The following is a 23,438-nucleotide window of genomic DNA, read 5'->3' as shown; positions in this document are numbered from 1 at the left end:
CCTTTGCAGCTTTCCCACCAGCACTATATAAAAAGAGGTATAGTAAGTCTAGCTTCTAGACTTGTAGACTTCTTCTTGCTTCTAGAAGAAGCAGGACTATTTTTCTGTATTAGAAATGTAACTACCAGCCTCTGTTTGAGCATCTGCTCATGCTTCCCAATGAAATTTATTTTCAATGGAAGGTAAATAAAATGCCCACTTGAAATAAGCTGGGGAACATGGTGATTTTCATGTACCATCTTCCCTGCATATCTCTTCCCACATACAAAGCCTAGAAAGAACTCCTGTGCCTCATATATGGGTAAGACATAGTAGATGTAAGTGAAAAAGAGATAAAGCCTCAGCTGAGGAATGTGATTTTTCAAAAACCTGTTTGGGAGGACACAGCAATTGGTTTTGAAAACCCACAATTTCTGCTGTAGATGGTTAAGGTCAGCTCCTGCAGGCTCCCTGTCTGAGCAGCCAGGCTCTTCAGTCCACACTCTCCTGGCGGGACACACTGTCTGCAGCAGAACTGAGATTGGTGAGTGACTGCATGGTGGCCTGGTGGAAGGGAGCCATAGCTGCTCCTTCATTGAAACCAGCCTGCTGGGCCACTGTCCTGTGAAAAGGGGAGATTTCCTCAACCCTTAGTATTTCATTTGTCTGTCAGCATCCCAGGAAAGCCAAGACCCTTGTGTCTGACCAGTCTGTCATTGTCCCATTACAGGGACCCTTCATTGAACAGTCCTTCTGGGTCAGAGGGTTGTCTGACTGACTTAGGCAGGGACACACACCAAAAGCAAAAAGGAGACCCCTCAGTGGGTCTTCCCACTTTATTTGAGTGTGTTACCTGCTGCCGGTGACTGCTTGTGCCCATGAAGGATTCACACTAACAGTTTATGGAATAATACTCTTTATTTATATAAAATTGTAACAGGTTACGGTTTGAGGATTGCCAGTGATCTGACTGCAAAAATTTATTCAAAGCAATATCTCTATTCCCCAATAAAAGTATTCAGCCTGAATAGAGTATGGTTCTTACCCAACAGGCATCCCAGTGGGGGAGAAAACAGGTTCAGCCCATTGACTGGTCCCAGCAGTTACAATGGAGTCTTCCCTAACTTTTCCTCATTCTCAGCTTACTATTTCTTTATGTTTAGGTGGAGCTTGAGTGGCTCTAGTCAGATATACCTTTTTTACAGAGTGGTGTAAAATTATCTTGCTTTGCGTTTAAAAATACAGTAAAAAAATATAGAGCACATAGTGAGGGGTGGTCATATATTGGAGTTGGATAACTTTGGATGGAAGTTAGTATTATAATTAGGTTATAATGAACCAAGTTCATCCGAGGAGAGCAGTTTCACCACACTTGCTGACTCAGCAGCTGGACATCTTCTCCTATCTCCCCTGGCTGACAGGTGCTGTGCACCTTATCAGCTGCAAAGTACCATCGAGTTCCCCTCCCTGCAAGGATTTCTACTGAGCCTGGCTGCAGTGTCTCCACTCTGCTCCACTCTCTGTTCCATCCCTCCTGGTTGCAGATCATGTGTATGGGGAGTCATTGTGGAGCATTCCATCCAGGGAGCAGCAGCTGCATTTTACTCTGTAATTTTCATACCATTACAACTTCTGTAAGGATGTGAATGTAACTTCTCAGTTTCTTCTGATTTTACCCCCAGCCATCTTTCCACTAAGGCAAAAGAACCCTGTCACTGCATGAAAGGCATTTCAGAGAGAGCTGAACATTAGGGTAAATCTGAGGGGGAGAGCATACTGGGCGTCTGGCCTCTGTCCCATCACTTGATTTGTGCAGTCATCATCAGATGTAAATAATCTGTGCTGTTGCCAAAACCAATGATTGTGGTGCTCTTCCTCCCTGTCTGAATTGCTGGGATTTGAGGAAGAACAGCAGCATCTTTTTAAGGAGTTGTGTTGGGGGATTTCTACATTTTATTTTATAGACGTAAAAAGGAGAAAGTGTTATTAATGTAAAATCTAAATAAAAGCATTTGGGAGACAAGTTATCCTTCAAAAGTATTGCATGTTAAAAGTCCCCTTGAGTTTTATGTTTGGAGTTTCTTGAGGTTACTATACATGAAGCTACTGACATTTCATCACATTGTCTGGGACTTAAAAAATATCCTAGAACCCAGTGGGAGTTTATGCAAAGCTTATATCATGAATATTTTTACAGAGACCAAAGATGCCAGATAAGAAAAAGTCTTTGGAGATTTGGAGTAAACAAAACTGCCTAGAGCTGTGCAAATAGTACAGCAATGGGCAGGTATTGTCTATATTTCAGTATTGTTAGACTGTAGGGTTTATAAAAAAGTGTCAATCTATCAACTCAGAAGGACTCTTCTTAGTGTGATGACAATTGAAGCAGCCACTTTAAAAAACAACTTTAGTTGATTAAAAGAAGTGGCTGGTTCATTTGTTGGAGTAATGCAATTTCCTACTATATCTGAAATGGATTGGCCTATAAATTAAAACTCGGAAATGGAATTGGCAACATACACGTGAATGTGCATAATGTAAGGCTTTTGAATACCGAATAGGAGTACTTGGTGGGGAGTGAGTGGGGAACTAGGCTTCAAAATAAAAGACGTGTGAGTGGTATTTGTGAACCAGTTGGTTGGTAAGGCTTGGTTGTTGGGTTTTTTTTTTCTGAACAGGCTCTGTATCTGTCCTGTTTGCATGAACACAATGGAGGAGGATTTTTTTTAGTTTATTTTATTTTACTTTTTTTTTGTCTCTGAGTACACTCTGTGTTGTGATGCTTGGAACTTTTACCACCAGTGTTTAGAGTGTGTGTGTTGAATTAGTCACAGCTGGAAGACCTAGAATAAAACTGGTCAATCTGTGAACAGAAAATACCAATAAAAGCTAATATTTCCTAGGACATTGCAACAGGGAGTATGACACTTTCCTCTCTCTGTCTATTTCTGTAGTTGTTTTTTTTAGGAAGGCAGTGATGAGGTGGTATTTGTGACCTGCAACAAATGGTCTGTATTTTTTTTCCATCCTGTAGACAGAATGAACTTCCCATGGATAAAATGTAAGCTGGTGACAGCTCTGGATTTCCGTACTGGAAAGACAAGTACCATCAGTGGGGAACACTGGGGAAATGCAAGAGGTCTGAGCAACCAGACTGCTCAATTTTCAGGGGAAGAGGAAATGTCTAGAAGCTACACAGAGAGAAATTGTGGAGGAGAATTCACATCACAGGTAGAAGAAGGAAGCAGCATTCAGTGGAGTTAAGGCAAATGAGGATTGGTAGACTGTGAACAGTGGACAGAAGAAGCCAAGAGGGGTTAAATGTTTCCAGATGACAGTAGGTATACAGAAAGTGAACTGTGAAAGAGACCTTTAAAAGCTCCAGATGGTGAAATGAAACATGGCTGAGATATCTCTGTCAGTAGCAGTTCATCTCAGCTGGAAAGAAAATCAGTAATGTTCTCAAAACATCTAAGTAGCCAAGCATCCTGAAACCAACACACGCCATTTTATTGGTAGACTTCTGAACTTTGTAGTCAGTATGCAGTGGTGCTAATGCCTAGACTCACTAAATATTGCAAAGTATCTCAACATGTAAATGATTTCTCAAGGCTTGCCAGGGTGCTGAAGGAGAATAATATCAAACTGATCCTCACAGTGATTCTCCATGTCATGGTGGTGGGGAAAACCATACAGAAAATCCTGAAAGTATTCAGCTGGATAGCTGTGTAGCAACAGTGAAATGTTTTGATTTGGAAGTGGAATAAAAGGCCACTGTCTTTTGAGTATAGATGGAATGAAGACAAATCTTTTGGAGGACTACACTAGAATAACCAGAAGGACATTATGTCAGTAATGAGATAATGAAATGAGCTGATAAGTTTAAGCATGAGAGTAGTTTAAGCATAAAATTATGATATTGAAAATATAATGAAGACCTCCAAAGGAAGTGAAGGGATAATAACCAGGCAAAACTTGATGAGATTTATACTAAACTCATTGAAGTGAAATGCCACCCTACAGTTAACCTGTCTTCAGAGGAAGAGTGGGGAACGTGGGTTTTCTCAGTTGTGGACAGCTTCAGAGAAAATGATCCTGAGTAGTGAAGGCCCAGTGCCCTGAGAAGGATCTCCTGTATAACAAAAAAATGGCTGCTTCCTACCCAGAGCAACATGGTACTTGAGAAATAGTATCTTTGTGGTCAAAGAAATTTACCTAACACAGGAATGTTACAGGAGAGTAAAATCTAGGAAAAGTAGAGAAGTTATATCACTTCTTTATTTGGAATTGGTACAATTGCTTTTCCAATGCTGAGCTTTATTTTAGTGTCCATAAGCCTGTTGATAAAATTGTAAGAGACTGATCAAAGGACTGGACATTTTGCCTTGTGGTGAGACATTCTGGAATCTTGCTCTGTTTATCTTACCCATGAGAAGGCTAGGACTTGACCTGATCAGAGGGTCTGCATTGGGAAAAAAATGTTGAAAAACTGTTAACAAACTGGCAGGCAAAGATATAAAAAGGTCCAGTGGTTCATCCTTGAAGTTCAAAATTCCACTGCACATTTTCAACAGTGTGAGTGATTAGCCCCTATGATATCTTAACAAAGGTTGTGGTGGTTTCCTTACCACTGACAATTTAAAAATTAAGATTGAATGGTTTCTTAAATGGTATGTTTCAGTAAAGCAGAAGTTCTGTGGCTTATTTGTACAGGTCGTTGGCCTAATTGTTCATAAAAATCCCCTTTGACCTTGAATTTTTAAATTCTCTTAAAGATAATTACTAGAAACGAACTCGTCTCTTTTTTTTTTTTAATTGAAGTTTTCTGCCTAAAACTTACCTTTGCTTTTACAAAGTTCTCATGAAAAATAGGTGTTTTTCTTGGTCAGCTTCTGTTCATAGCCCATCAGATGTTTTTCCGCTGTAGTGAACTTGCAGTGTTAGAGTCTTAGTACCTTGGTATACTGCATAGTGTTGGTTTATCTATAAAGCTGTATTTTTTGTTCCATTCCTTGGTGCCCTGAAGACATATGCCAAGCATGAGTGTATTTTATTGAGATAGGTATGGGATATCTTCATAGCATTAATTGAATTCAGAATTATGAATTCTACTATTTTGCAAAAAGTGCAGCTTGTAGTGGTCTTTTAGTTCCTCACCTCCTGTGAGTCCTGTCTGCACATCTCATGTTTACAGTTGTGTCTTGGAGACATTTCTGCTAGATCTGTACTAAAATCCAGTTGCCAGCAGTGCTGTGGCTGTAATCCCAGTTAGGGTGAGAGTGTCATTAAGATGGCCAGTGCATCAGCAAGCCCAGTTTCTGACTTCAGAGAGCTCAAAAGACCAAAGACTGCCAAAGAGTGACCCAGTGACCAGATAGCAAATGATGTTAGGGACATAGTGAGCATGTTAGCCTTGTTCTCTAAAGAAATGTTGTCTAGGGAATGACTTTTCTACTGCTTGTTTCTCTGCCAGGATCTCCTCTTTCTCCAACTGGCTTTTGATTCATTTGTCTATTTCAGCCTGGTTTTTACGGAAGCATAAAAATACCAGGCTCTTGTGGTGAGCTGAAGCACCAGGTTCAAAAGAGCTTTGTGGCACCCAACAAATGGGTATACAAGAAAGACACAAATTTGAAACAGTTGTGGTATGGGCTGCAGGACAGTCAGATAACAGAAAATCAGATGCTCTAAGTTCTCTTACTTACAGAACAACTTGTATTCTTGTGGGGAACAGGCTAGACTAATTTTGTACTGTTGATTCTCTTGTGATTTCAAATAGTCATAACAACTCACTTAAAACTGCTTCAGCAATGTGGCTTAAATACATTTGATCTAGACAAGAGTTAAAGTAATTAGCTGACATTTGATTTTACTTGGTATGGATTCAAACCATGACACTTTGAACACCCTTAGAGTTCAGAAGTGTTTCATTCAGTGTTTGGGTACTAGTCTGTGTTCTCAAGTAACCTTTCCAAACTTGGCAAAGTTAATACCAGATTTAAAAGAAAGGCACTACATGGAGAATCAAGTCTGTAAATGCTTTTTCTTTAACTATAGAGATGCTCTGGACTATAGTTGTAGAAGTAGAACGAATAGAAAATGCGTTACCTGTACTAAGGTGTGTGCTTGTGTTTATATGCAGTGTTCACACCTGTGATCCTACTTATGTGGCTGTACAAAACGTTACTCCTGCTGCAAGGATCTTACAGTCTTAATAGATAACCAGGGCAATCATGTGCTTTGGGAGCCGGAGGATGGTGCTAACTTAGAGCATGTGTGCATTTTCAGTTTTATGATGTGACGACAGCAGCACTCTGACACTGGTTAACATTTGTGGGCCTTGTGGAAGGAGCAAGTCTCCATGAGGGATTTGGCTGGAGGAGACCTGCCTGCATGGCACACGGAGATGAGGAGGGTGTTCCAGGCAGGGTTGAAATAAGGTTGAACAGCATGATGTTTTACATTGCATGTGATGCAGTCAGTAATCTGGAATGTAATAGAACATATTTCATAAGCTTGTTATTTTTTCTTGTAGTCTAATATAGAGGGAAAATAAAAAGTTATGAAGAAATTTAAAAGGAAGTGTATAGATGTTTCTGTTGAAGGCGGAGGCGTTCACTTCCTCTTCAAGGAGCAATTATATGCGAACTGGAAAAGCTGTATGTGATAACAATACATTCGATTTGCTATGTTAAGAAACCAAGATGGGAAGGGGAGAATTCGAGGCAGGGAGGATTTTGTGGGATTTAATTATGGCCTATGTATACAGGGGCAAAAGAGGCACAGTTAAGTAGGTATCTTCAAGATGGCATCCTTATGTGACACCAAAACCAGTGCTATGGTATTTGATTTGTTAACATATATATTCATTGTCCAAGTAATTTGTTAGTAGATCATATCACGATTTTCCCTGGCTCCGGGACAAATTGAAGTAGCGGAAAGGTTGCAGAATTCAGAGCTTCCCATGAAGCTCTGAAAGTAAAATAAGCAACAACAATGTGGAAGAATACCAATTCAGTGATACACACTTTACAGTAACTTACTGTATGCAGATTACCCAGAAATTATTCAGTTTGATGGCTAAGCAGCACAATGGGAAGTTTTCAGATTCTTTCACAAAGTTTGCTCTCTGTAATACAACATACAAATCATACTATTTTCCCCTTACCATTTGTACTAGTTTGAAAGCAAACCAGTGAGGGATTCCAAGTCTGAATTACAATTTAATAGGAAAATTAAGATAAAGTCAATAATACAGAAACACTGGCTTTAACTGACAGAGTCAGGATACAACCTGACACCCTGTTGGTCAGGGTGGTGGTAGCAGTCTAATTAAGTGGAGGCTGCAGTCCTGTTGAAAGGATAGATGTTCTGTTGAAGCAGTGATCCTGTAGAAGGGTCTGGTCTTCCTCTGAACGTCCAGTGGTGGTTATGTAGCTCTTGTCCTCTGGGAATGCAGTAGGTAAGGGCTAAGTGTGGTGTTCCAAACCTCAGATTGTATCCAGGATGGAATGCTTGGTTCCTCCCGCTGGGCAGAGCATTTCACAATGGAATGATGTAATTCTATGAGTCATGCAGTGAGGCTTGATGGCCCATGAGCAGAAGATATCCCCTGCAGGGAGTTATCAGGGATGTGTCATGGAAGAGACAAAGAACATTGCCCCACCTGGCTTTAACAGCTTATGCAGATGGTGATAGAATACATACTTTTGGTTACATCTTACATTGTAACCTAAGATACCATCATAATTCTTCAGTGATTTTTAATTTCTTAATGTGCTAAAGAAAGAAAAGAGCTAGGAGACCAACAGGGAAATTCATCAATATGTAACCATTAATTAAATGATGATTTTGAACACTGCTGTCCAAATTCAATGTGTGAGTTAAATAATTGTTCATTTCAGTAACAATAAATACAATATACCTTATATCTGAGGATTTCATAGTTTACAAGTTGTGAATCTCACAACATTCCTATTAGAGGATAAAAAATTACAGGTGTAGAAATAAGAAAATAATTTATTAAGGCTGCTCAGGAGATGAAGAAGGAGGAGGGGCCAGATGTCATAGTTTGGGAAGCCTATACAGTTTACAGAATTACTATATTACTGAACACTTTCATATATCTTGAGTTGGCCTTAAACTGTGGAAGATGTGCCATCCATTTCCTGAACAAATAATAGGATAGGATAAGTGAAGATCATTTAATGCTTTTATCTCCTTTTCTATGGAGCTGAAGCCCAGAGGAGTCAGCATAATTAAATTTGCCTGCAGAAAGAAAGGGTTACCAATAAAGGCATCTTACCAGAAACAGACAGAAAAGGTGCTTGGGAAGAGTAACATGTGGCAGTAATATAGGAAAGTTGGACAATAGGTCCAATTTAGACACATTTTGTGGCCAAGAAATCAGAATTTTCATGGAGATCCACGAGAGAAGATTGCCAAGAAACCTACATGGACACCTGATATGTATCTGCTCCAGAGCCTAATTTTTGCTCTGCAAGATCATAGAATTGTTTAAGTTGGAAAAGACCTTTAAGATCATTGAGTACAGCCATTAACCCAGCACTGCCAAATCCACCACTAAACCCTGTCCCTAATCACCACATCTACACATCTTTTGAATAACTCCAGGGATGGTGATTCAAACACTTCCCTGAGGAGCCCTTTTAAAGGCTTGGCAACCCTTTCCATGGAAAAAGTTTTCCTAATACCCAATCTAAACCTCTCCTGGCACAGCTTCAGGCCATTTTCTCTCATCCTCTTGCTTGTTACTTGGGAGAAAAGACTGAACTCCACCTTGCAAGGACTTTCTTTCAGGTAGTTGTAGAAAATGGTGTGCCCCCTGAGCCTCCTTTTCTCCAGGCTAAACAACCCCAGCTTCCTTAGCAGCTCCTCATAGGACTTGTGCTCCATACCCCTCACCAGCAATGTAGCCCTTCTCTGGACTTGCTCCAGCACCTCAATGTCTTTCTTGTAATAAGGGGCCTAAAACCCAGCACAGGTTTTGAGGTGCAGCCTCACCAGTGCCCATTACAGAGGGACAATCACTGCCCTGATCCTGTTGGCCACACTATTTGTGACACAGGCAAGGATGTCATTAGCCTTCTTGGCCACCTGGGCACATGCTGGCTCATGTTCAGCCACTGGGCAGCTTTCCAGCCACTCTTTCCCCAGCCTTTAGTATTGCATGGGGTTGTTGTGACCCAGGTGCAGAACCCAGCATTTGACCTTACTGAACCTTATACTGTCAGCCTTGGTCCACAGATCCAGTCTGTCCAGATCCCTCTGCAGAGCTTTCCTACTCTCCAGCAGATCAACATTCCTGCCCAATTTATGTCATCTGCAAACTAACTGAGGGTACCCTCAATCCCCTCATCCAGATCATTGATAAAGACATTAAACAGCACTGGTGCCAGGACTCTGCCCTGGAGAGCACCATGAGTGACCAGCTGCCAGCTCTGTTTACCCCCACTGTCTAAGCCCGGTCATCCGGCATGGTTTTTTACTGAATGAAGAGTACACCCATCCAAGCCATGAGCAGCCAGTTTCTCCCAGACAAAGCTGTGGGAAATGGTGTCTAAGGCTTTACTGAAGTCCCTGTAGACAACATCTGCAGTCTTTCCTTCATCTATTATGTGGATCACTTTGTCATAGAGGTAGATGAGGTCAGTCAGGCAGGACCTGCCTTTCATACCATGCTGGCTGGTCCTGATAAGATGGTTGTCCTGTATGTGCTGCATGATGACACTTAAGATGATTTGCTCTATGACCTTCCCCAGCACTGAGGTAAGACTGATGGCCTGTAGTTCCCTTATCCTCTTTCTGACTCATCTTGTAGATGGGTGTTACATCGGCCAACCTCCAGTCAGCTGAGACCTCCCTGGTTGATCAGCAAATGATTTTCCACCAGCTCCCTCAGTATCCTTGTGTGAATTTCATCCACATAAAATTGGATGGGCCTAAGTGGTGTTGCTGACCATTTCCCCTTGGATTGTGAAGGCTTCATTCTGCTCTCTGTCCCTCTCTTCCAGTTCAGGGGGCTGGGTACCAGAAAAAGACTGGTCTTGAGGGTGAGTGATTGTTAGATGTCTCACAGTGAGGCCTCCCAGAAACAGAGACTAGACAGGAGTAAAGGAATAAAAGTAAGTATTTATTTGAAAGGCCTTCAAAGGTACCCCCTGGGGAGCCAGGGGCTATTACCAAGATGGACCCCAAGATGGACAACAGGCCACGAGTTCTTCACACTTTTATAAGTTTGGTTCATTTGCATATCAGGGTTAATTCTTCAATTAAAGCTTCAGTTAATGATGTAATTTCCCCAAGCTCGCCCCTCCCTTTAGAGGCTTTTGGTTTATACTTTTTGGGCCTAGGACGGTCTGAGTGTCTTTGGAGAGCAGGCCTGGAGAGGCTTTGTTATGTCTACGTAGCATGAGAGAGCAGAAGTAAAAAGGCTACAAGAAACTTCAGAGTTACACACTAAGCAGTACAGAATTTGAAAAATATGTAAGTTAAAACCATCACCAGCTACTTACAGAATATTTCATCTGCCTCTTTATCCTGGCTGGGAGGTCTGTCACAGACTCCCACCATGATACCTGCCTTGTTGGCCTTCCCCCTGATTCTTACTCACACTCAACCCTATCCTCACCATCACTAAGCTCTAGAGAGCCAAAACACCCCTGCCTCCACTGAGATGGCAGACTGACAGACCTTGCTAGTACCCTGTCCCTCAGACACAGGTGTACTGCTCCCAGACTTTAGTGAGCCTTGTTTTATCCTTTTCTCCCTTCAAATATCTTTAAAGCTTTTTCAGTGAGCCCTGCTAACTCCTGTGCAAAGATCTTTTTCTCCCTTTGAGGCAGGTTTACCCTGTCTGTTGCCAGCAGGCCTGCTGTTTTGTTCCCTTTCGCTATATCCATATGTATAGCCTTTATCTGTACCCTTATAGATCCATATATATGTGTGTGTATATATACATATATATATATAGTAGCCCTTAGCTATATTCATGCTGTTCAGCAATTGCCTTGGCCCTAAGTCAAAAACATATACGTGATTTCAGCTGTTTTGAACTGCAAAACCACTCTAAGTGGTGAATAAATTCAGGCATCTTTCATCCTTGCTTTTGCTTTGTTCCTTTTAACTCTTTTGATAAAGGCTTCTCTGAGGAACTTTGAATAAGCTGGAGGTAAAGATTTCCTGAGGGTGAGATCCCAGGAGACTAAAAGAGAAGTCAGAAGTCTACAGGATTGCCCACCATGTGTTAAACGACAATTGCTTTGGAGTACATGGTCACATACTATTTGATGTGGTTACAGTAAGGCAGTCCCTGCCAACAGTGAGATGAGGGATGCATTCATGCCTAGCTCATCATTTGTTTGTTTCTCTTCTGGTATGTCTTTGAAGAAGTGGGTTGTGAATGAAAATAGTTACAAGATGAACTGTAGGAAAAGTTGTATCTCAAGTCTTTTGGGCAACAGGAGATGGGGACAGTGTTAGGAGTGTAAGGCAGTTGGTCTGTTAGGGTGTCTCATTACAAAAGGGTTAACAGTGTGCTGAAGAATCATACATATACCACAAAGGGTAAGGATGCTTTTCCCATCAACAAGGATCTCACCTAGTGAGACTGGTAGCAGAGGACTCCAACACTCAGAAAGTGTCCCACTGACTGAGCTGTTTCACACCATATTGCTTCACTTCTTGTCCTGCCTGCCACCCACTAGGATTATTTGTACAAGATCGGAGTTGAATGCTGTCATGCTGAACTTAGTGAGTCCTGTATGGGGGATGGGAGCAGAGAAGGAATTGGAATGTGGTGTGCAGATGTGTGAAGGTGAGAGTAAAGCTTATCAGCTACTGGTTCCAGAGGGTGGTGGGCTTTTCCTTGTTTTTTTCCTGACTCTGGTGGTGAAGTCATCAGTTGAACAACCTCAATTATCCAGCCATACAGGGTAAAAGTACCAGATCACTACATTAGGGTGTGAATCCTTTTAAATATTTAAAAATATAACAATTAAACATAGGCCCTTTTAGTGAGCTGCTCTCTGGGTGGCCTCTATTAAAAACCTCTTGAGATCACAAAGACACTTTCCTTTGTTGCATAATATTTTTTTTTCGTTTTCAGTAAATCAGGTTTGAACTGGCAAATTTCTGTGAAGACCTGTAGCCAATTTAATATTTTAAACAGACCTGTTAAGTTATGCTGATTTCAGGAATATCTTGAGCCATCCTCCCTCTGCTAACCTGCAGTGCTGACCCGGCAAGAAGAACTAGACAGCCCATGGGAACAAAGGAGTGTTCTGCAGCTCTGCAGAAAGGCAGGAAAATAAAAGCTCATAAGAGCAAAGAGTGATGTGGCTGAAGTTTGTGTTACAGTTATCAGCCAAGTAATTTAAAAGAAAAAAAGAAAATAATCCAACAAAATCAGAGTGTAGACTTGAATGCACAGCACTTGGTGACCCAAAATGGTAATCTACACTAAATGCTCCTTTGGTAATGTCTGTGCATATGGTTTTCAGCCCATTTGGGGTAAAACTTTGTAGAAAAAGGCTCTTAGAACTTAAAACTGCTACTCTTCTTGGAAAAATTTGTCTTGATACTCAGATCAAGAAGAGTCTGCAAGAAGACAGCTGTTCTAGGACCCTGAGAGCTAGGGGACAGCACACATTACTAGTGCTGTATGTGTTCTGCAGAGATTTCTGTACTCTGAATATTGCTCACTTCACAAATCAGAAATTGTGTCAGTGGTGTTGCTTGATTTCCATGGACATATCATTCCATGTGCGTACATCAGGGTGCTGAAGTTCTTATAGTTTGTTGCTGATTTGTGCTTATGTCCCCAGTTTCAAACTAGAATCCAGCATTGCATTTTTATTTAACTTTATACTGTGAACTTTATAAAGCTTGGTCTCTGCTTCCCTGTGCCTGTGTTTTAAATGTGTGTAAAATCATTAAATTGCCCTACATATAATTAAAATGTAGAGATTGCATTTTTTTTTATTCAGTGCCAATGTAGATAGATGTCTGAAAGTGAGTGTACTTTCAGAACCCTCCTTTTGAAACTTTTTGTAGTCATGCGAAAGACGAGTAACACTTTAGAGGATAGAGGACCTCCAGCCAAAATGCTTTTCAAATGATCTTGAAGTGTAATTTATCTTCTTATTTTGCAGCTAACTATGGACCAAATCCAATTTGCAAAGGTTGCTTATCTTGTTCAAAGGATAACGGGTGCATCAGATGCCAACACAAGTTATTCTTCTTCCTGCGAAGAGAAGGGATGAGGCAGTACGGTGAATGCTTGCATTCCTGCCCATCGGGGTACTATGGACTTCGAACGCCAGATATGAACAGATGTTCAAGTGAGTTATTTTTTGAACCCTTACACTCACTTTTGTAGAAAGGCCATAATTCATGCTCAGTTTTTAAGGCGATATGTTGTGGAACAGAGTTTTATTTTCACAGATGTCTCAAGATCATCATAAAACCTCTTTCCTAAAGAAGGTCCCAGCTCATTCTGAGATATATAACATTCAGCAGATTAAATAGTTGATGAATTGACCTATTTTGTATTTTTGTTATTATTATTGGTTTAATTAGAAGGTTAATTTAGGAAAAAATATATGATTCAATCAGATAGTCCTAGTTTTAAGAAACAAATTCCCACTATATGAAAATAAAAAGGATTAAGAATGAGTTTAACATGTAGGTAGAAGTCAGTATAAACACTAACGTATGGGTGGGCTTCTTGTCATACTTTTTGTTCCCACACAAATTTCAGGTGACCAGACACCTCACGCCAGACATGCTTTAATATGTAAGTGTCGCTAATTTAATAAAACAGATGCACTATTAAAAACAAACAAACAACCTTTCACTTTTAGTGAAGCATTTTATTTGGAAATTTACAACCTGCTAATGTGCAGCAAGATTCCCTGTTTGCATGTTTGTGCCTAGAAGCACAACTGTTAAAATCCTCGAGTGCTCTGGTATCTCACATTATTTCACCTCTGTCTGGCAGTTGTGCTGACTCGTATCGATTTTTCCATATGCTCATATGTGGAGTATTACCCATATGGATTATTAATCATTGCTGTTACCTCTAATTCCTGTTTAGAGAGGGAATGTTTTTGTCATAGTCTAGCCAGAATCAGGTCACCTAACATAAGAACCTGAAGTGAGAAATAGCTTTTCTTTGTTTCCTGCAATAATCAAGTGTCTGTTAAATGTGTGGCACCTTTCCTCTAATGCTGTGCCATGTCATTGGCAACACCGAGCTGTGAGAAAGCATGTGCTGGTTTCCACATCACACAGTCTTGAGACTCACATGAGGTCACGCAGTGGCAGTCTGGGCTGGATGAAGAGCACTTATGGCCATGCTTGGACCTGTCCCAAACTATCCCATCTCTTTCTTCCCATTCCCTGCATGGGCTCCCTGGATATAGTATTCTTCTCAAGTGCTGTGTAATATTGCAGAGTGCTGCCTAATCTGTACCAGGTGGTTAAGTTTTGATAAATTGAATGAGACAGTATATGGTTTATGTATCCATTCCGTAAAGTAATTTAGAATCTTGGCCTTAATTTTCATGACACATTTGTGAATTCAACAACTTCTCTACGTGAAACCTTTCAAAACTCGACTGTAAATACTTCCACATGAAAAAATGTTTATGAATATATTTGTAGGTTTAGGAAATAGATTAATTTATCTGTATTAGCCTGTACTGCGCTTGTGAGACAGGCAAAGTAGTCTGTATTGGCAGTATTCTTTACTTTCAAGAAAAGAAAAGAAAAGAAAAGAAAAGAAAAGAAAAGAAAAGAAAAGAAAAGAAAAGAAAAGAAAAAAGAAAAAAGAAAAGGAGAACAGCTAATTGCAGAAGGTGAAGGGTGAATTCAATGTAATATTTTTTTGGTTTTACCGCTTATGGAAAGTGGCCTTTTCCCCTGAATTACAGGATTGATTTTGAAAAGCGTAAATGCAAGTTGTGTGCAACCTATACTGGCATGTGTTGAGCACTTGATATTTATCTCACCCTCATGCCTTTGACAGTCTCCGCCTGTGAGAATAATGAGGCAGTTGCATTTATGGACTGGTCCTGGTTACCCTCTGATGAGTTCTGTATTGTATGTTTTTATGTTAGTGTAACTGCTAACTGGTGTATTTATAAATCACTTCTCTTTTTTTCTTGGTTTGATGATCTTCATTTGCACATTGTGGGCACACAGACATTTTGTGGATTGAAGCTGAGTTGAAATAAACATCCTTAAAAATAGAATATGTTTCTTCCTGCTTGATCTTAGATACTCTTACGTATGCTTACAGACTCCATTTCTCAGATAGTATTATCTCAGCTAAAAATAATACAATTTTTGGCTATGTTAAAATCCTTATGGGAGTTAAAGGGCTTGAATTACATAAACTGAAATAATTTCTTCCCTATTATTGTCTTTATAGATACAAAACCTGTTTAGCATTTTATTACTGGAACACTTTCCCATTTTTGTTAGAGAAGCTATAGAAGGCATTTTTATGGAAAATGTTGTCTTGATTTTAAAAGCCGAGCATTATTAGTGCCAAATGTAACACAATAAATACCACAGCCAAGTGCAGTGGCTCTAAAATGATGGAAATTTTGGATTTCAAGACAAATTTTCTTTTCTATCTTTAAGCAGTATGTGTGCCTAGAATTTGCTAAGTGGTTCTAGACTGTTTTTCTCGTAACAGTGAATTATGAAATTTGAGAATGCTTGTCTCTAGAAATCAATGTAGAGTTTCCTGCTGGATATGATTTCCACCTTGAACACTGAAGTATAAGAATGCAGTCCTTTTGGACATGAAATTGGAAAGTGTTGAATCTCTTCTGTAGAAGAACACCCAAGAGATGAGCTACGCTTTGTTAGTTTTCCAATAATTTTTTAATAATTAATGACTTTGAACTGAACTGCTCCAACAAGAGATATTTTTCATGGGCAAAAACCAGAACTGTATTTAAAGAGTAAGATGAAACCTGTCACTTTGGTGGTTGGACTGATTAATGGATCAAGCCTATCTTGAACCTTCCAACTTAGTCTGTGGCCGTAGTAACCTTTATCATTTTAGGAGGAGAAACCACTTAGAGATTAGAAATTACAGCTCACTTCAACTTTGGCTGGCTACTTCACTTGTTTAGGTTCACCCTCTTTCTCCTGGGAGAGCCAAACATTGTAGTTTCCCCTTCCATTCACCTTCAGTAAAAACAAGATAAAGAAAAGCTTTTAAACAAATTGAGCATTTATTAAATGTGTAGTTAATTCAATGCATTAAGAAAAGTAATTCATGTTTTTAACATTGTTAAAATAGCAGGACTTCATTAATATGTTGTTGCTTGAACTATACTTACGTGGTATAGTAGAGCATATGACCTTTTGAGACTGTTGTAGCCAGTGCAATCGTAGCAGCCAGGGGGTTCAATTACCAAAAAATTCTGGAGAGAATTTGCACAGAAGGTGTTGCTGGTCAATGACAGATTGGTGAGGAGTGCCAGTGGACATGTCAGGATGGCAGTGTGAAGTTAGATCTGTAGCACCAGTGCTGTTCTCGTGAGCAGCAGAGGGATGGGAGCAGGAGTTTGAAGGAGTGAGTGTCACGGTCATGGGGACAGTCTGGGGATTGGTGAAATTATAGAAGAGTCAGAGAGATCTGAGGCAAGAAGAGCAGGGTGCTGTAAGCCAGAGCTCAGTGTGAAAAACCAAAGGGTTAAGGGCTTTGGACCAAGCAACAATTGTCACTCCTCAGGATAACCAACCTCACAAGTTACGGGCCCAGAGACTTCTCTGGAATGATGCCTCAATGGAAAGAATGAATTCGACTTTCAAAAAGAAAATGTTAGCTGTAGTGAATCATCATCTATTGCTCTGACTTCTTAAATACAAGGATCCTCAAGCAAGGACCCAATTTCAGTGCCAAACTGCCAAACCCTTCAATTTAGGAATGCCATGCTTCCTTTCCTAGCTTCTCTTTGCAAAACATCATCATTTTGCTCTCAGCAGTGCAGGCATTGAGTACCAGTAGTTCAGGACAGTTCTCTTTCTTGGGCATGTGGTTGCTGATTTCCACTCATGCAGACCCCCCACATGTTTTCAATTCACTTTCCCATGTGTAACTGGTCTTCACTGGTGTCTGCATTTCACGTGGAGCAGAACTTGTGAACCATTGTTGTTACTAAGATTACTAGGAATTGACCAGCTGTCTTTTCCACTTTGTGTACTACAAAATATCTTTGTTATGAAGGGAGTTACGGATTGATAGTAAACCACATTTATTATGTTTAGAAAGGGACAGTGTAACAATAGAAATGCTACAGAATATGGATATTTCATTATTATTATCAGCAAAAAAAATATTTTACAAATGAGCAACTACTTTTTCTTTTTGTGATACATATCTTTTGACCTTAAAATTCATCATACTGCACTTAGTATGAGAAAATAGTGAACGTTATTCTTAAGGTATGTTAAATACGAAGTACATGCATCTCAATATGAAGCTTTTTTTTCTTTATTTTGAATTTCAAAGGCATTATATTTCCCTAAAATTCAGCTTATTTTGCCTCACCTTATAAACTGGTGAAGGATAGTATTTGTTTTGATAATGTTGCACTGTCTGTAATGACAGTACAAAAAGAAGCTGCTTACAGGACCACATGCTCTTTGTTGTTGTTGCAGTAAGGGATATGCACGTGTTTAAATTTAATTTTGTATCTAAATTTGTATTATGAACTCTTAAGCTTTTGATTCCTCCTCTGAAATATAAGTCTCTCAATTCTTTAATGCTTGCTTTGAAGTAAGATGGAATCTCTGGAAAGAAAATTTGAGGTTGTATTTGATGAGTTTCTGTATGAGTGTTAGGATGTCTGAGAGGTCCTGGCTGTGAGTAGAGGGTAGGAGAGCCAGTGGGATATAAGGAGACATGATGCAGAGCAGGAATAGAAGGGATTTGAGGTCTGGTAGGGAGCAAATCCTTGATGAGACACTGCAGACTGAACACAAGGGAAAGAAGAGGCAGGGCTCGAGTGTCTGCCCCTCACCTACAGACCTTTTGTTGCTCTGCTAGATGGGAACAGCAGCAGTGGAGCACCCCTCACTTCACCCTCAGGTTCTGGTGATTCGGTTTTCAGCCCTGCCTTCGTTGTCTTGCAGGTGTGATAGGCCTGTCAAAGGCGTGCGATTGCTCTGGGGGTTTCTTCTGGAGGATTGAATTTTTCACCTCTTCTCCTTCTCCACACCAATTCTGTCTTTCTCTCTCCCCGCCAGCTTCCACTTCCAGGCCTCTCCTCCTTCCTGCTTCTAAAATCTCCCAGGGTGTTGCTCTTGCCTATTTGGAAACCTCTAGTGGGCACCATTTTCTGTTTATTTTTAAAGGGGGAAAAAAAAAAAACATTTCTGAAGCATAGTGTTAGTCACGCATTATCTATTTCTTTCCTCTGAAGAGTTTCTTGGGTCTAAAATCTTAGATATGTTTACCTTGATTTTTTGGTCTTGTTTCCGTTAGGATTTTTTTTTTTTTTGTGTTGTGAATTTCTAGGCAATCTTTTAAGTGGAATAAAAAGAATATGCAAACTGCATCATCTAGCTACTGATATTATACAGAAAATGAAACCACTGGACATGTGAGAAATTGAAGTAAAAAAATTGATTTTGACAAGAGTCTGGTTCAGATGAAAAAATAAGTTTTGTCTTGTTCCAGTTTACTATAATTATTTCAGCTAGCTAGTTAATTTGAAGGGAATTTAAAAGGATTAAGATAGCGATTTTTAATAGTAGGAAAGATTTTGCTTTCCTTCTCCAGAGGTAGTCCTAAGATGCTGAGATCAGAAAGTTAAAAGCGTTGAAAACTGTAGCAGTCAGAGGAAAACAGTTCAGGTCATCAAACAGTATTTCCTTGGGTTTTATTAGGTTATTTATTGTAAAGTGTAAAAAAATTTTCAAATCGCAGGTTTTCTTAGTTATTGCATATTATGTCAAACAGTTCTGTATATTTCATAGTAGATTATTCATTATCCAATTTATTATTTTAATAATAGAATACAAAGAATTTTATTAATCTGCAATATGCGTCCATTAATTTCTATATTTAATGAAGTTTACATAGGTAATTATGTTGATTAATAAAAAGAAATTCAATGGTTATATTTATTTTCAAACAAAGGTATCTTAATATGTTTAGTGGAGTATCGACTTCTTTTAGGCATCCAACTAAAAATGTACATGATTTCTTTATCTCTTCATGTTGGTATATTTAACTTTAAAAGCAAAAAAAACCAAATAATTCTTTCATTCTAGTGTAATAACCTCAGTTGCAGTTAAAATAATTTACTTAATGGCACTTTTATTTTAAAAAACTAAAGGTTTTAAGTTTTGAATAAGAGGAAACTAGGCACCAAAAATAATATACTCTAGACAATTTTCTGTATTTCTTAACCACTGTTGTGACAATCTGTGATTGCAAGTAGACTTCTACGTAGTTAGCTTTTTAAACTTCTGGATTATTGCTCTTCTTTAGCTTTTTAAGTTCTTTAAATTTTATAAAAAGTCCGTACAAGGCTGAGGTACAGCAGCTCTTCATGATTTGAACTGAATGTGTGGAGGATGTCAGAACGGAGTTGTTGCCACTCCTAGTTTACCTTCAGCTACGGTTAAATTATCATTATGATTAGCACCCAGTAACCCTAAGCATTATGCTGAATATCAGTCTGATGAACTAATATTGTAATTTCAGAATTCTTACGGTATTCCTAATACTCTTCCAGTATTTTCCCCTAAATTGCATCTGATACAGATTAAATAATAGGCCTTTCATGTTTGGAGTAGTTTATTTTCATAGGAAAAAAATGAAAATAAACTGCCTTGCTGGAAATCTCCAACCTTCATCCCACCTTCACTCCACCCAACCTTCTCCTACTAAAGCTTCTAAAATATTGTTATCACAAGGACTTGGCTGTGACACAAAAGGAAACTGGCATTGAAGGTAAAGCAGAAAATATAAACAAGATGGGAATTTTGAAAGTATGACCAAAACTGGAGGATTTATTCATTTAATGTTTAAATATGGGGTATTCACATATGTCCTTACGTTAAATAGTGATAGTTTTATAGAGGGAATCCCCAGTGTAAAGTGAGGCCATCTTCCACCTGCCAAGCATGTCTGTATCATATCAAAGAGTAATTTCTATTGAAAGCTTTTCCTTTAGTCCCTCTTCCACACACAAAAAAAGCTTTTAGCATGTTACTCCCAGCATGTTTTTTGGAAGTAATGGTAAAACTGTTGTTTAAAAAATGTTGTATCACTTGGATGTGAGGGAGGGTCACAAGATGCTGGTTTTTGTTTTATTGTTCTGTTCTGCATCTTATTGCTGGCACTACGCAATTTATAAAAACCTGGATGTCTTTTCAGATGTCTCAGGTGGGTGAGCAAGAGGCAAATGTGTTTTCTGAATATTTAAACACACAGGATATTTGACTCAAGCGTTGCATTTAACAAAATACTTGCAGTACACATGGATTGTAACAAACCAGATTAGCAATTAAGTATTGTACATCTCCAGAGCAGCTCACCTAGTTGATTTTGCCTTGCAATGCGATAATCTGGGGAAGTGATTTTCAGGGTGACTGTGTAGACATCAACCAGGATCCTGTTCTTTAGGGATTGGTTCAACCCTTGTGAAAAAGAAATGATTATTCTTAGGAATTTCCTATAAACTAAAGTGTGGACAAGAAGCCCAACTTGTGCTACTTATATGAACTCAAGTTTTAAAAGCCCCTTTGAAAGATGCTGGACACAGGAGTTGGTAGCACTCAGGTTATGTGTGTTTGTGTCTAAAAAGAGCCAGCAGAGGTTATCTTTGTCAGGGGAAGGCTTCAAGCTGGTGCTCACATTCCTTTTAACCAAGCAAAGGTTACCACCACTTGAAATATACATTTTTCTTTTCATTCAATTTCCCTAATTTGTTGTCCAATGTCACAAGAAATCCAATCTAAAAAACCTCATATTTCCCTAATGGCTAACAAAGAATAATTTTATGCACTCACACACACACTGTTTAAGTATTGTGGGATGCCCTGTTTTAAATATTAATATCTGTTTCATAAAGATTGGCTATATTTGAAATGTTGATTGGGGATATTTACTAACTGCTATTTCAGAAGAGTGCCCTTGTAGTTTGTGGTTTTTTTCTTTATAAAAGAATGAAGAATAAATGAGTGACAGAAATTACCAAAATTATTAGTATATTGTTGCATGACATGAATAAAAAATGCTTCTTGCTTGGCTTCAGATAGCTGAAGAGAGGATACGGTTAATGTTGTTTATTTAATTATGTTAGCTGAAGGATTAGATGTTTTTAAAATTAATTGTAAATTACAGTAAATTAATAAATTAATTTTACAATTAACTGTAAAATTAATTGATCATTACTGTTCCAAATATAATGGCTTATACTTTTTAATCTTTGGTGTATTATTTTTCCCTGGCATTTTTTTTGTAGGTATGTATGGTATACATATCATCATTGATAACTAGTTAATTTCCAAGTTGACATGTTTTAATATGGAATAAGATATTTCTGAACAGCCTACACCTGAGTCTGTCATCTCTTGCAGGTCATATTCCTCTTAAATTTTCAGAGAAATACAGCATTTCATAAAGGCAATAGTTGTTTGGTTTCGTTTGGTTGGGGTTGTGGTTTTTTTTTTTCTTGGGTATTGGTTATAGCTTTATGTCTCCTAGTAATTTAAGAATAGTTATTTTTTGAGGATTAAGTGTCTTAATAATAGAGAGGCGTTAAATTCAGAAAAATTTAGGCTTTTTGCACATTCGTATGTATAGACTCGGTCATCAGATATACTACATGAAAGCATCCACTCAGTTCAAGGGTCAACTCCGAGAAAAAAAATGTATCCTGATTTCAGAGACAAATTATAAACTGAAGACAATACATATAACACATGCATATTTTCCAAAATAATTTGTTGCATCTCAGGTTCATTGAAATTACTTACATATGCAAATAGTTTACACTGAACATTTTTCCTCCAAGAAGATGTCATTATCTGAAATATAACTAAACTAGGGGTTTTATCTACAGTTTGATTTAAAAAAGTAGGATTAAAAGGACATAGGGGAAAATGTGGTAAACACAGTTACTTCTCATTCTTCTATTGAGCAGATGGATTTCAGGATGACACTATTATAGCACTTCTGGCTTTGCTATTTTATTGCTTTATAAGTCCCTTCATTTTTAGTCTTACCCTAACTTTGCTGTCTCATTGTTCCTTATGATCCTTTTGATTTAGGATGCAGAATAGAAAACTGCGACTCCTGCTTTAGCAGAGACTTTTGTACCAAATGCAAAACTGGCTTTTACTCGCACAGAGGCCGCTGCTTTCGAGGATGTCCCGCTGGATTTGCAGCCTTGGAAGAGCTTATGGAATGTGTGGGTGAGTTTTCTAGCACAGCAGTGCTGCTGAAGTGGCTCTTTTGCTGGGTAGCCGTATTCAAATATGGCACTACTTTAAGGTGATGCTTAGTATTTCTTACCAGGAAATATTCAGTAATTAATTATATCTTGATTTCTTTACTGATAATACTACTAAATTTTTCCAAACATTAAAATACCTCTTCATTGGGAATGCAACTCTGTTGTGCTTCAGAAAGTTCTGTCCTCTTAACTGTAAAATCACCGTGTATGAAGATTTACAATTCAGAATTTGTAAGATTTCAGGAATTGTGTCAGAACAAACTCTTTCTTTCAAGAGTATTGCTTGCATTTCATGATGGAGAGGACTTGGAAATGTGAACTTTTGAGCTTTTCAAACCAAGGTGACAACCAAATAGGATCTATATATTAGATAGAGAAAAAAAAAGTCAATCTCATTAATTTAGGAGGGTTTTTGAATATTTGAGACTGTCATAACATATCAAACATACAGGTTGATATTCTGATTTTTTCTTGGTCTGGTTGATGCTGGCTAAAAAGATTCTTTCAGGTTCTGTAGGAGATTTTAATTTTGTTTCAAGCTTTTGCCTGCTAATAGTCAAAATGTCAAGTGTTGCTTTCTAGCAGAGTACAGTGTATTCTAATAATAAAAAGAAAAAAGAAAAAAACAAACACACCAGAAGAATTGCTCACTTGTGTTTTCTTTTGCTTTATCAGAAGGCTGTGAAGTGGGTCAATGGAGCGAGTGGGGAACTTGCAGCAGAAATAACAAAACATGTGGATTTAAGTGGGGCCTGGAAACGAGAACAAGACAAATTGTGAAGAAGCCAGCAAAGGACACAATACCATGTCCAACCATTGCAGAATCCAGACGGTGTAAAATGGCCATGAGGCATTGTCCAGGAGGTAAGTGTAGGCCATGCCATAAAAATCTTTATGAGCTGAAGGCCAAATTCTGTCTCTGTCCTGTCAGCCAAGACTGAAAAG

At 38.8% G+C, this 23,438-nt stretch overlaps 1 protein-coding gene across 1 annotated transcript in view; it reads left to right on the top strand.

The window, feature by feature from the left end:
- The window catches only part of RSPO2 (R-spondin 2), a 113,054-nt gene that overhangs the window by 43,257 nt on the left and 46,359 nt on the right, over nt 1-23,438 (top strand). Inside the window, exons 2-4 of the mRNA XM_042036274.1 lie at nt 13,152-13,340; nt 22,309-22,452; nt 23,169-23,357. Coding sequence (XP_041892208.1) covers nt 13,152-13,340; nt 22,309-22,452; nt 23,169-23,357 — 522 coding nt within the window. The remainder of the gene's footprint in view (nt 1-13,151; nt 13,341-22,308; nt 22,453-23,168; nt 23,358-23,438) is intronic.

Source organism: Corvus kubaryi, unplaced genomic scaffold (assembly GCF_017639235.1).
Source record: "Corvus kubaryi isolate FWS band 111438036 unplaced genomic scaffold, C.kubaryi_AGA036_p1.0 37385, whole genome shotgun sequence".
Taxonomy (NCBI): Eukaryota; Metazoa; Chordata; class Aves; order Passeriformes; family Corvidae; genus Corvus; species Corvus kubaryi.
This window is presented reverse-complemented; position numbering and strand designations above follow the sequence as displayed.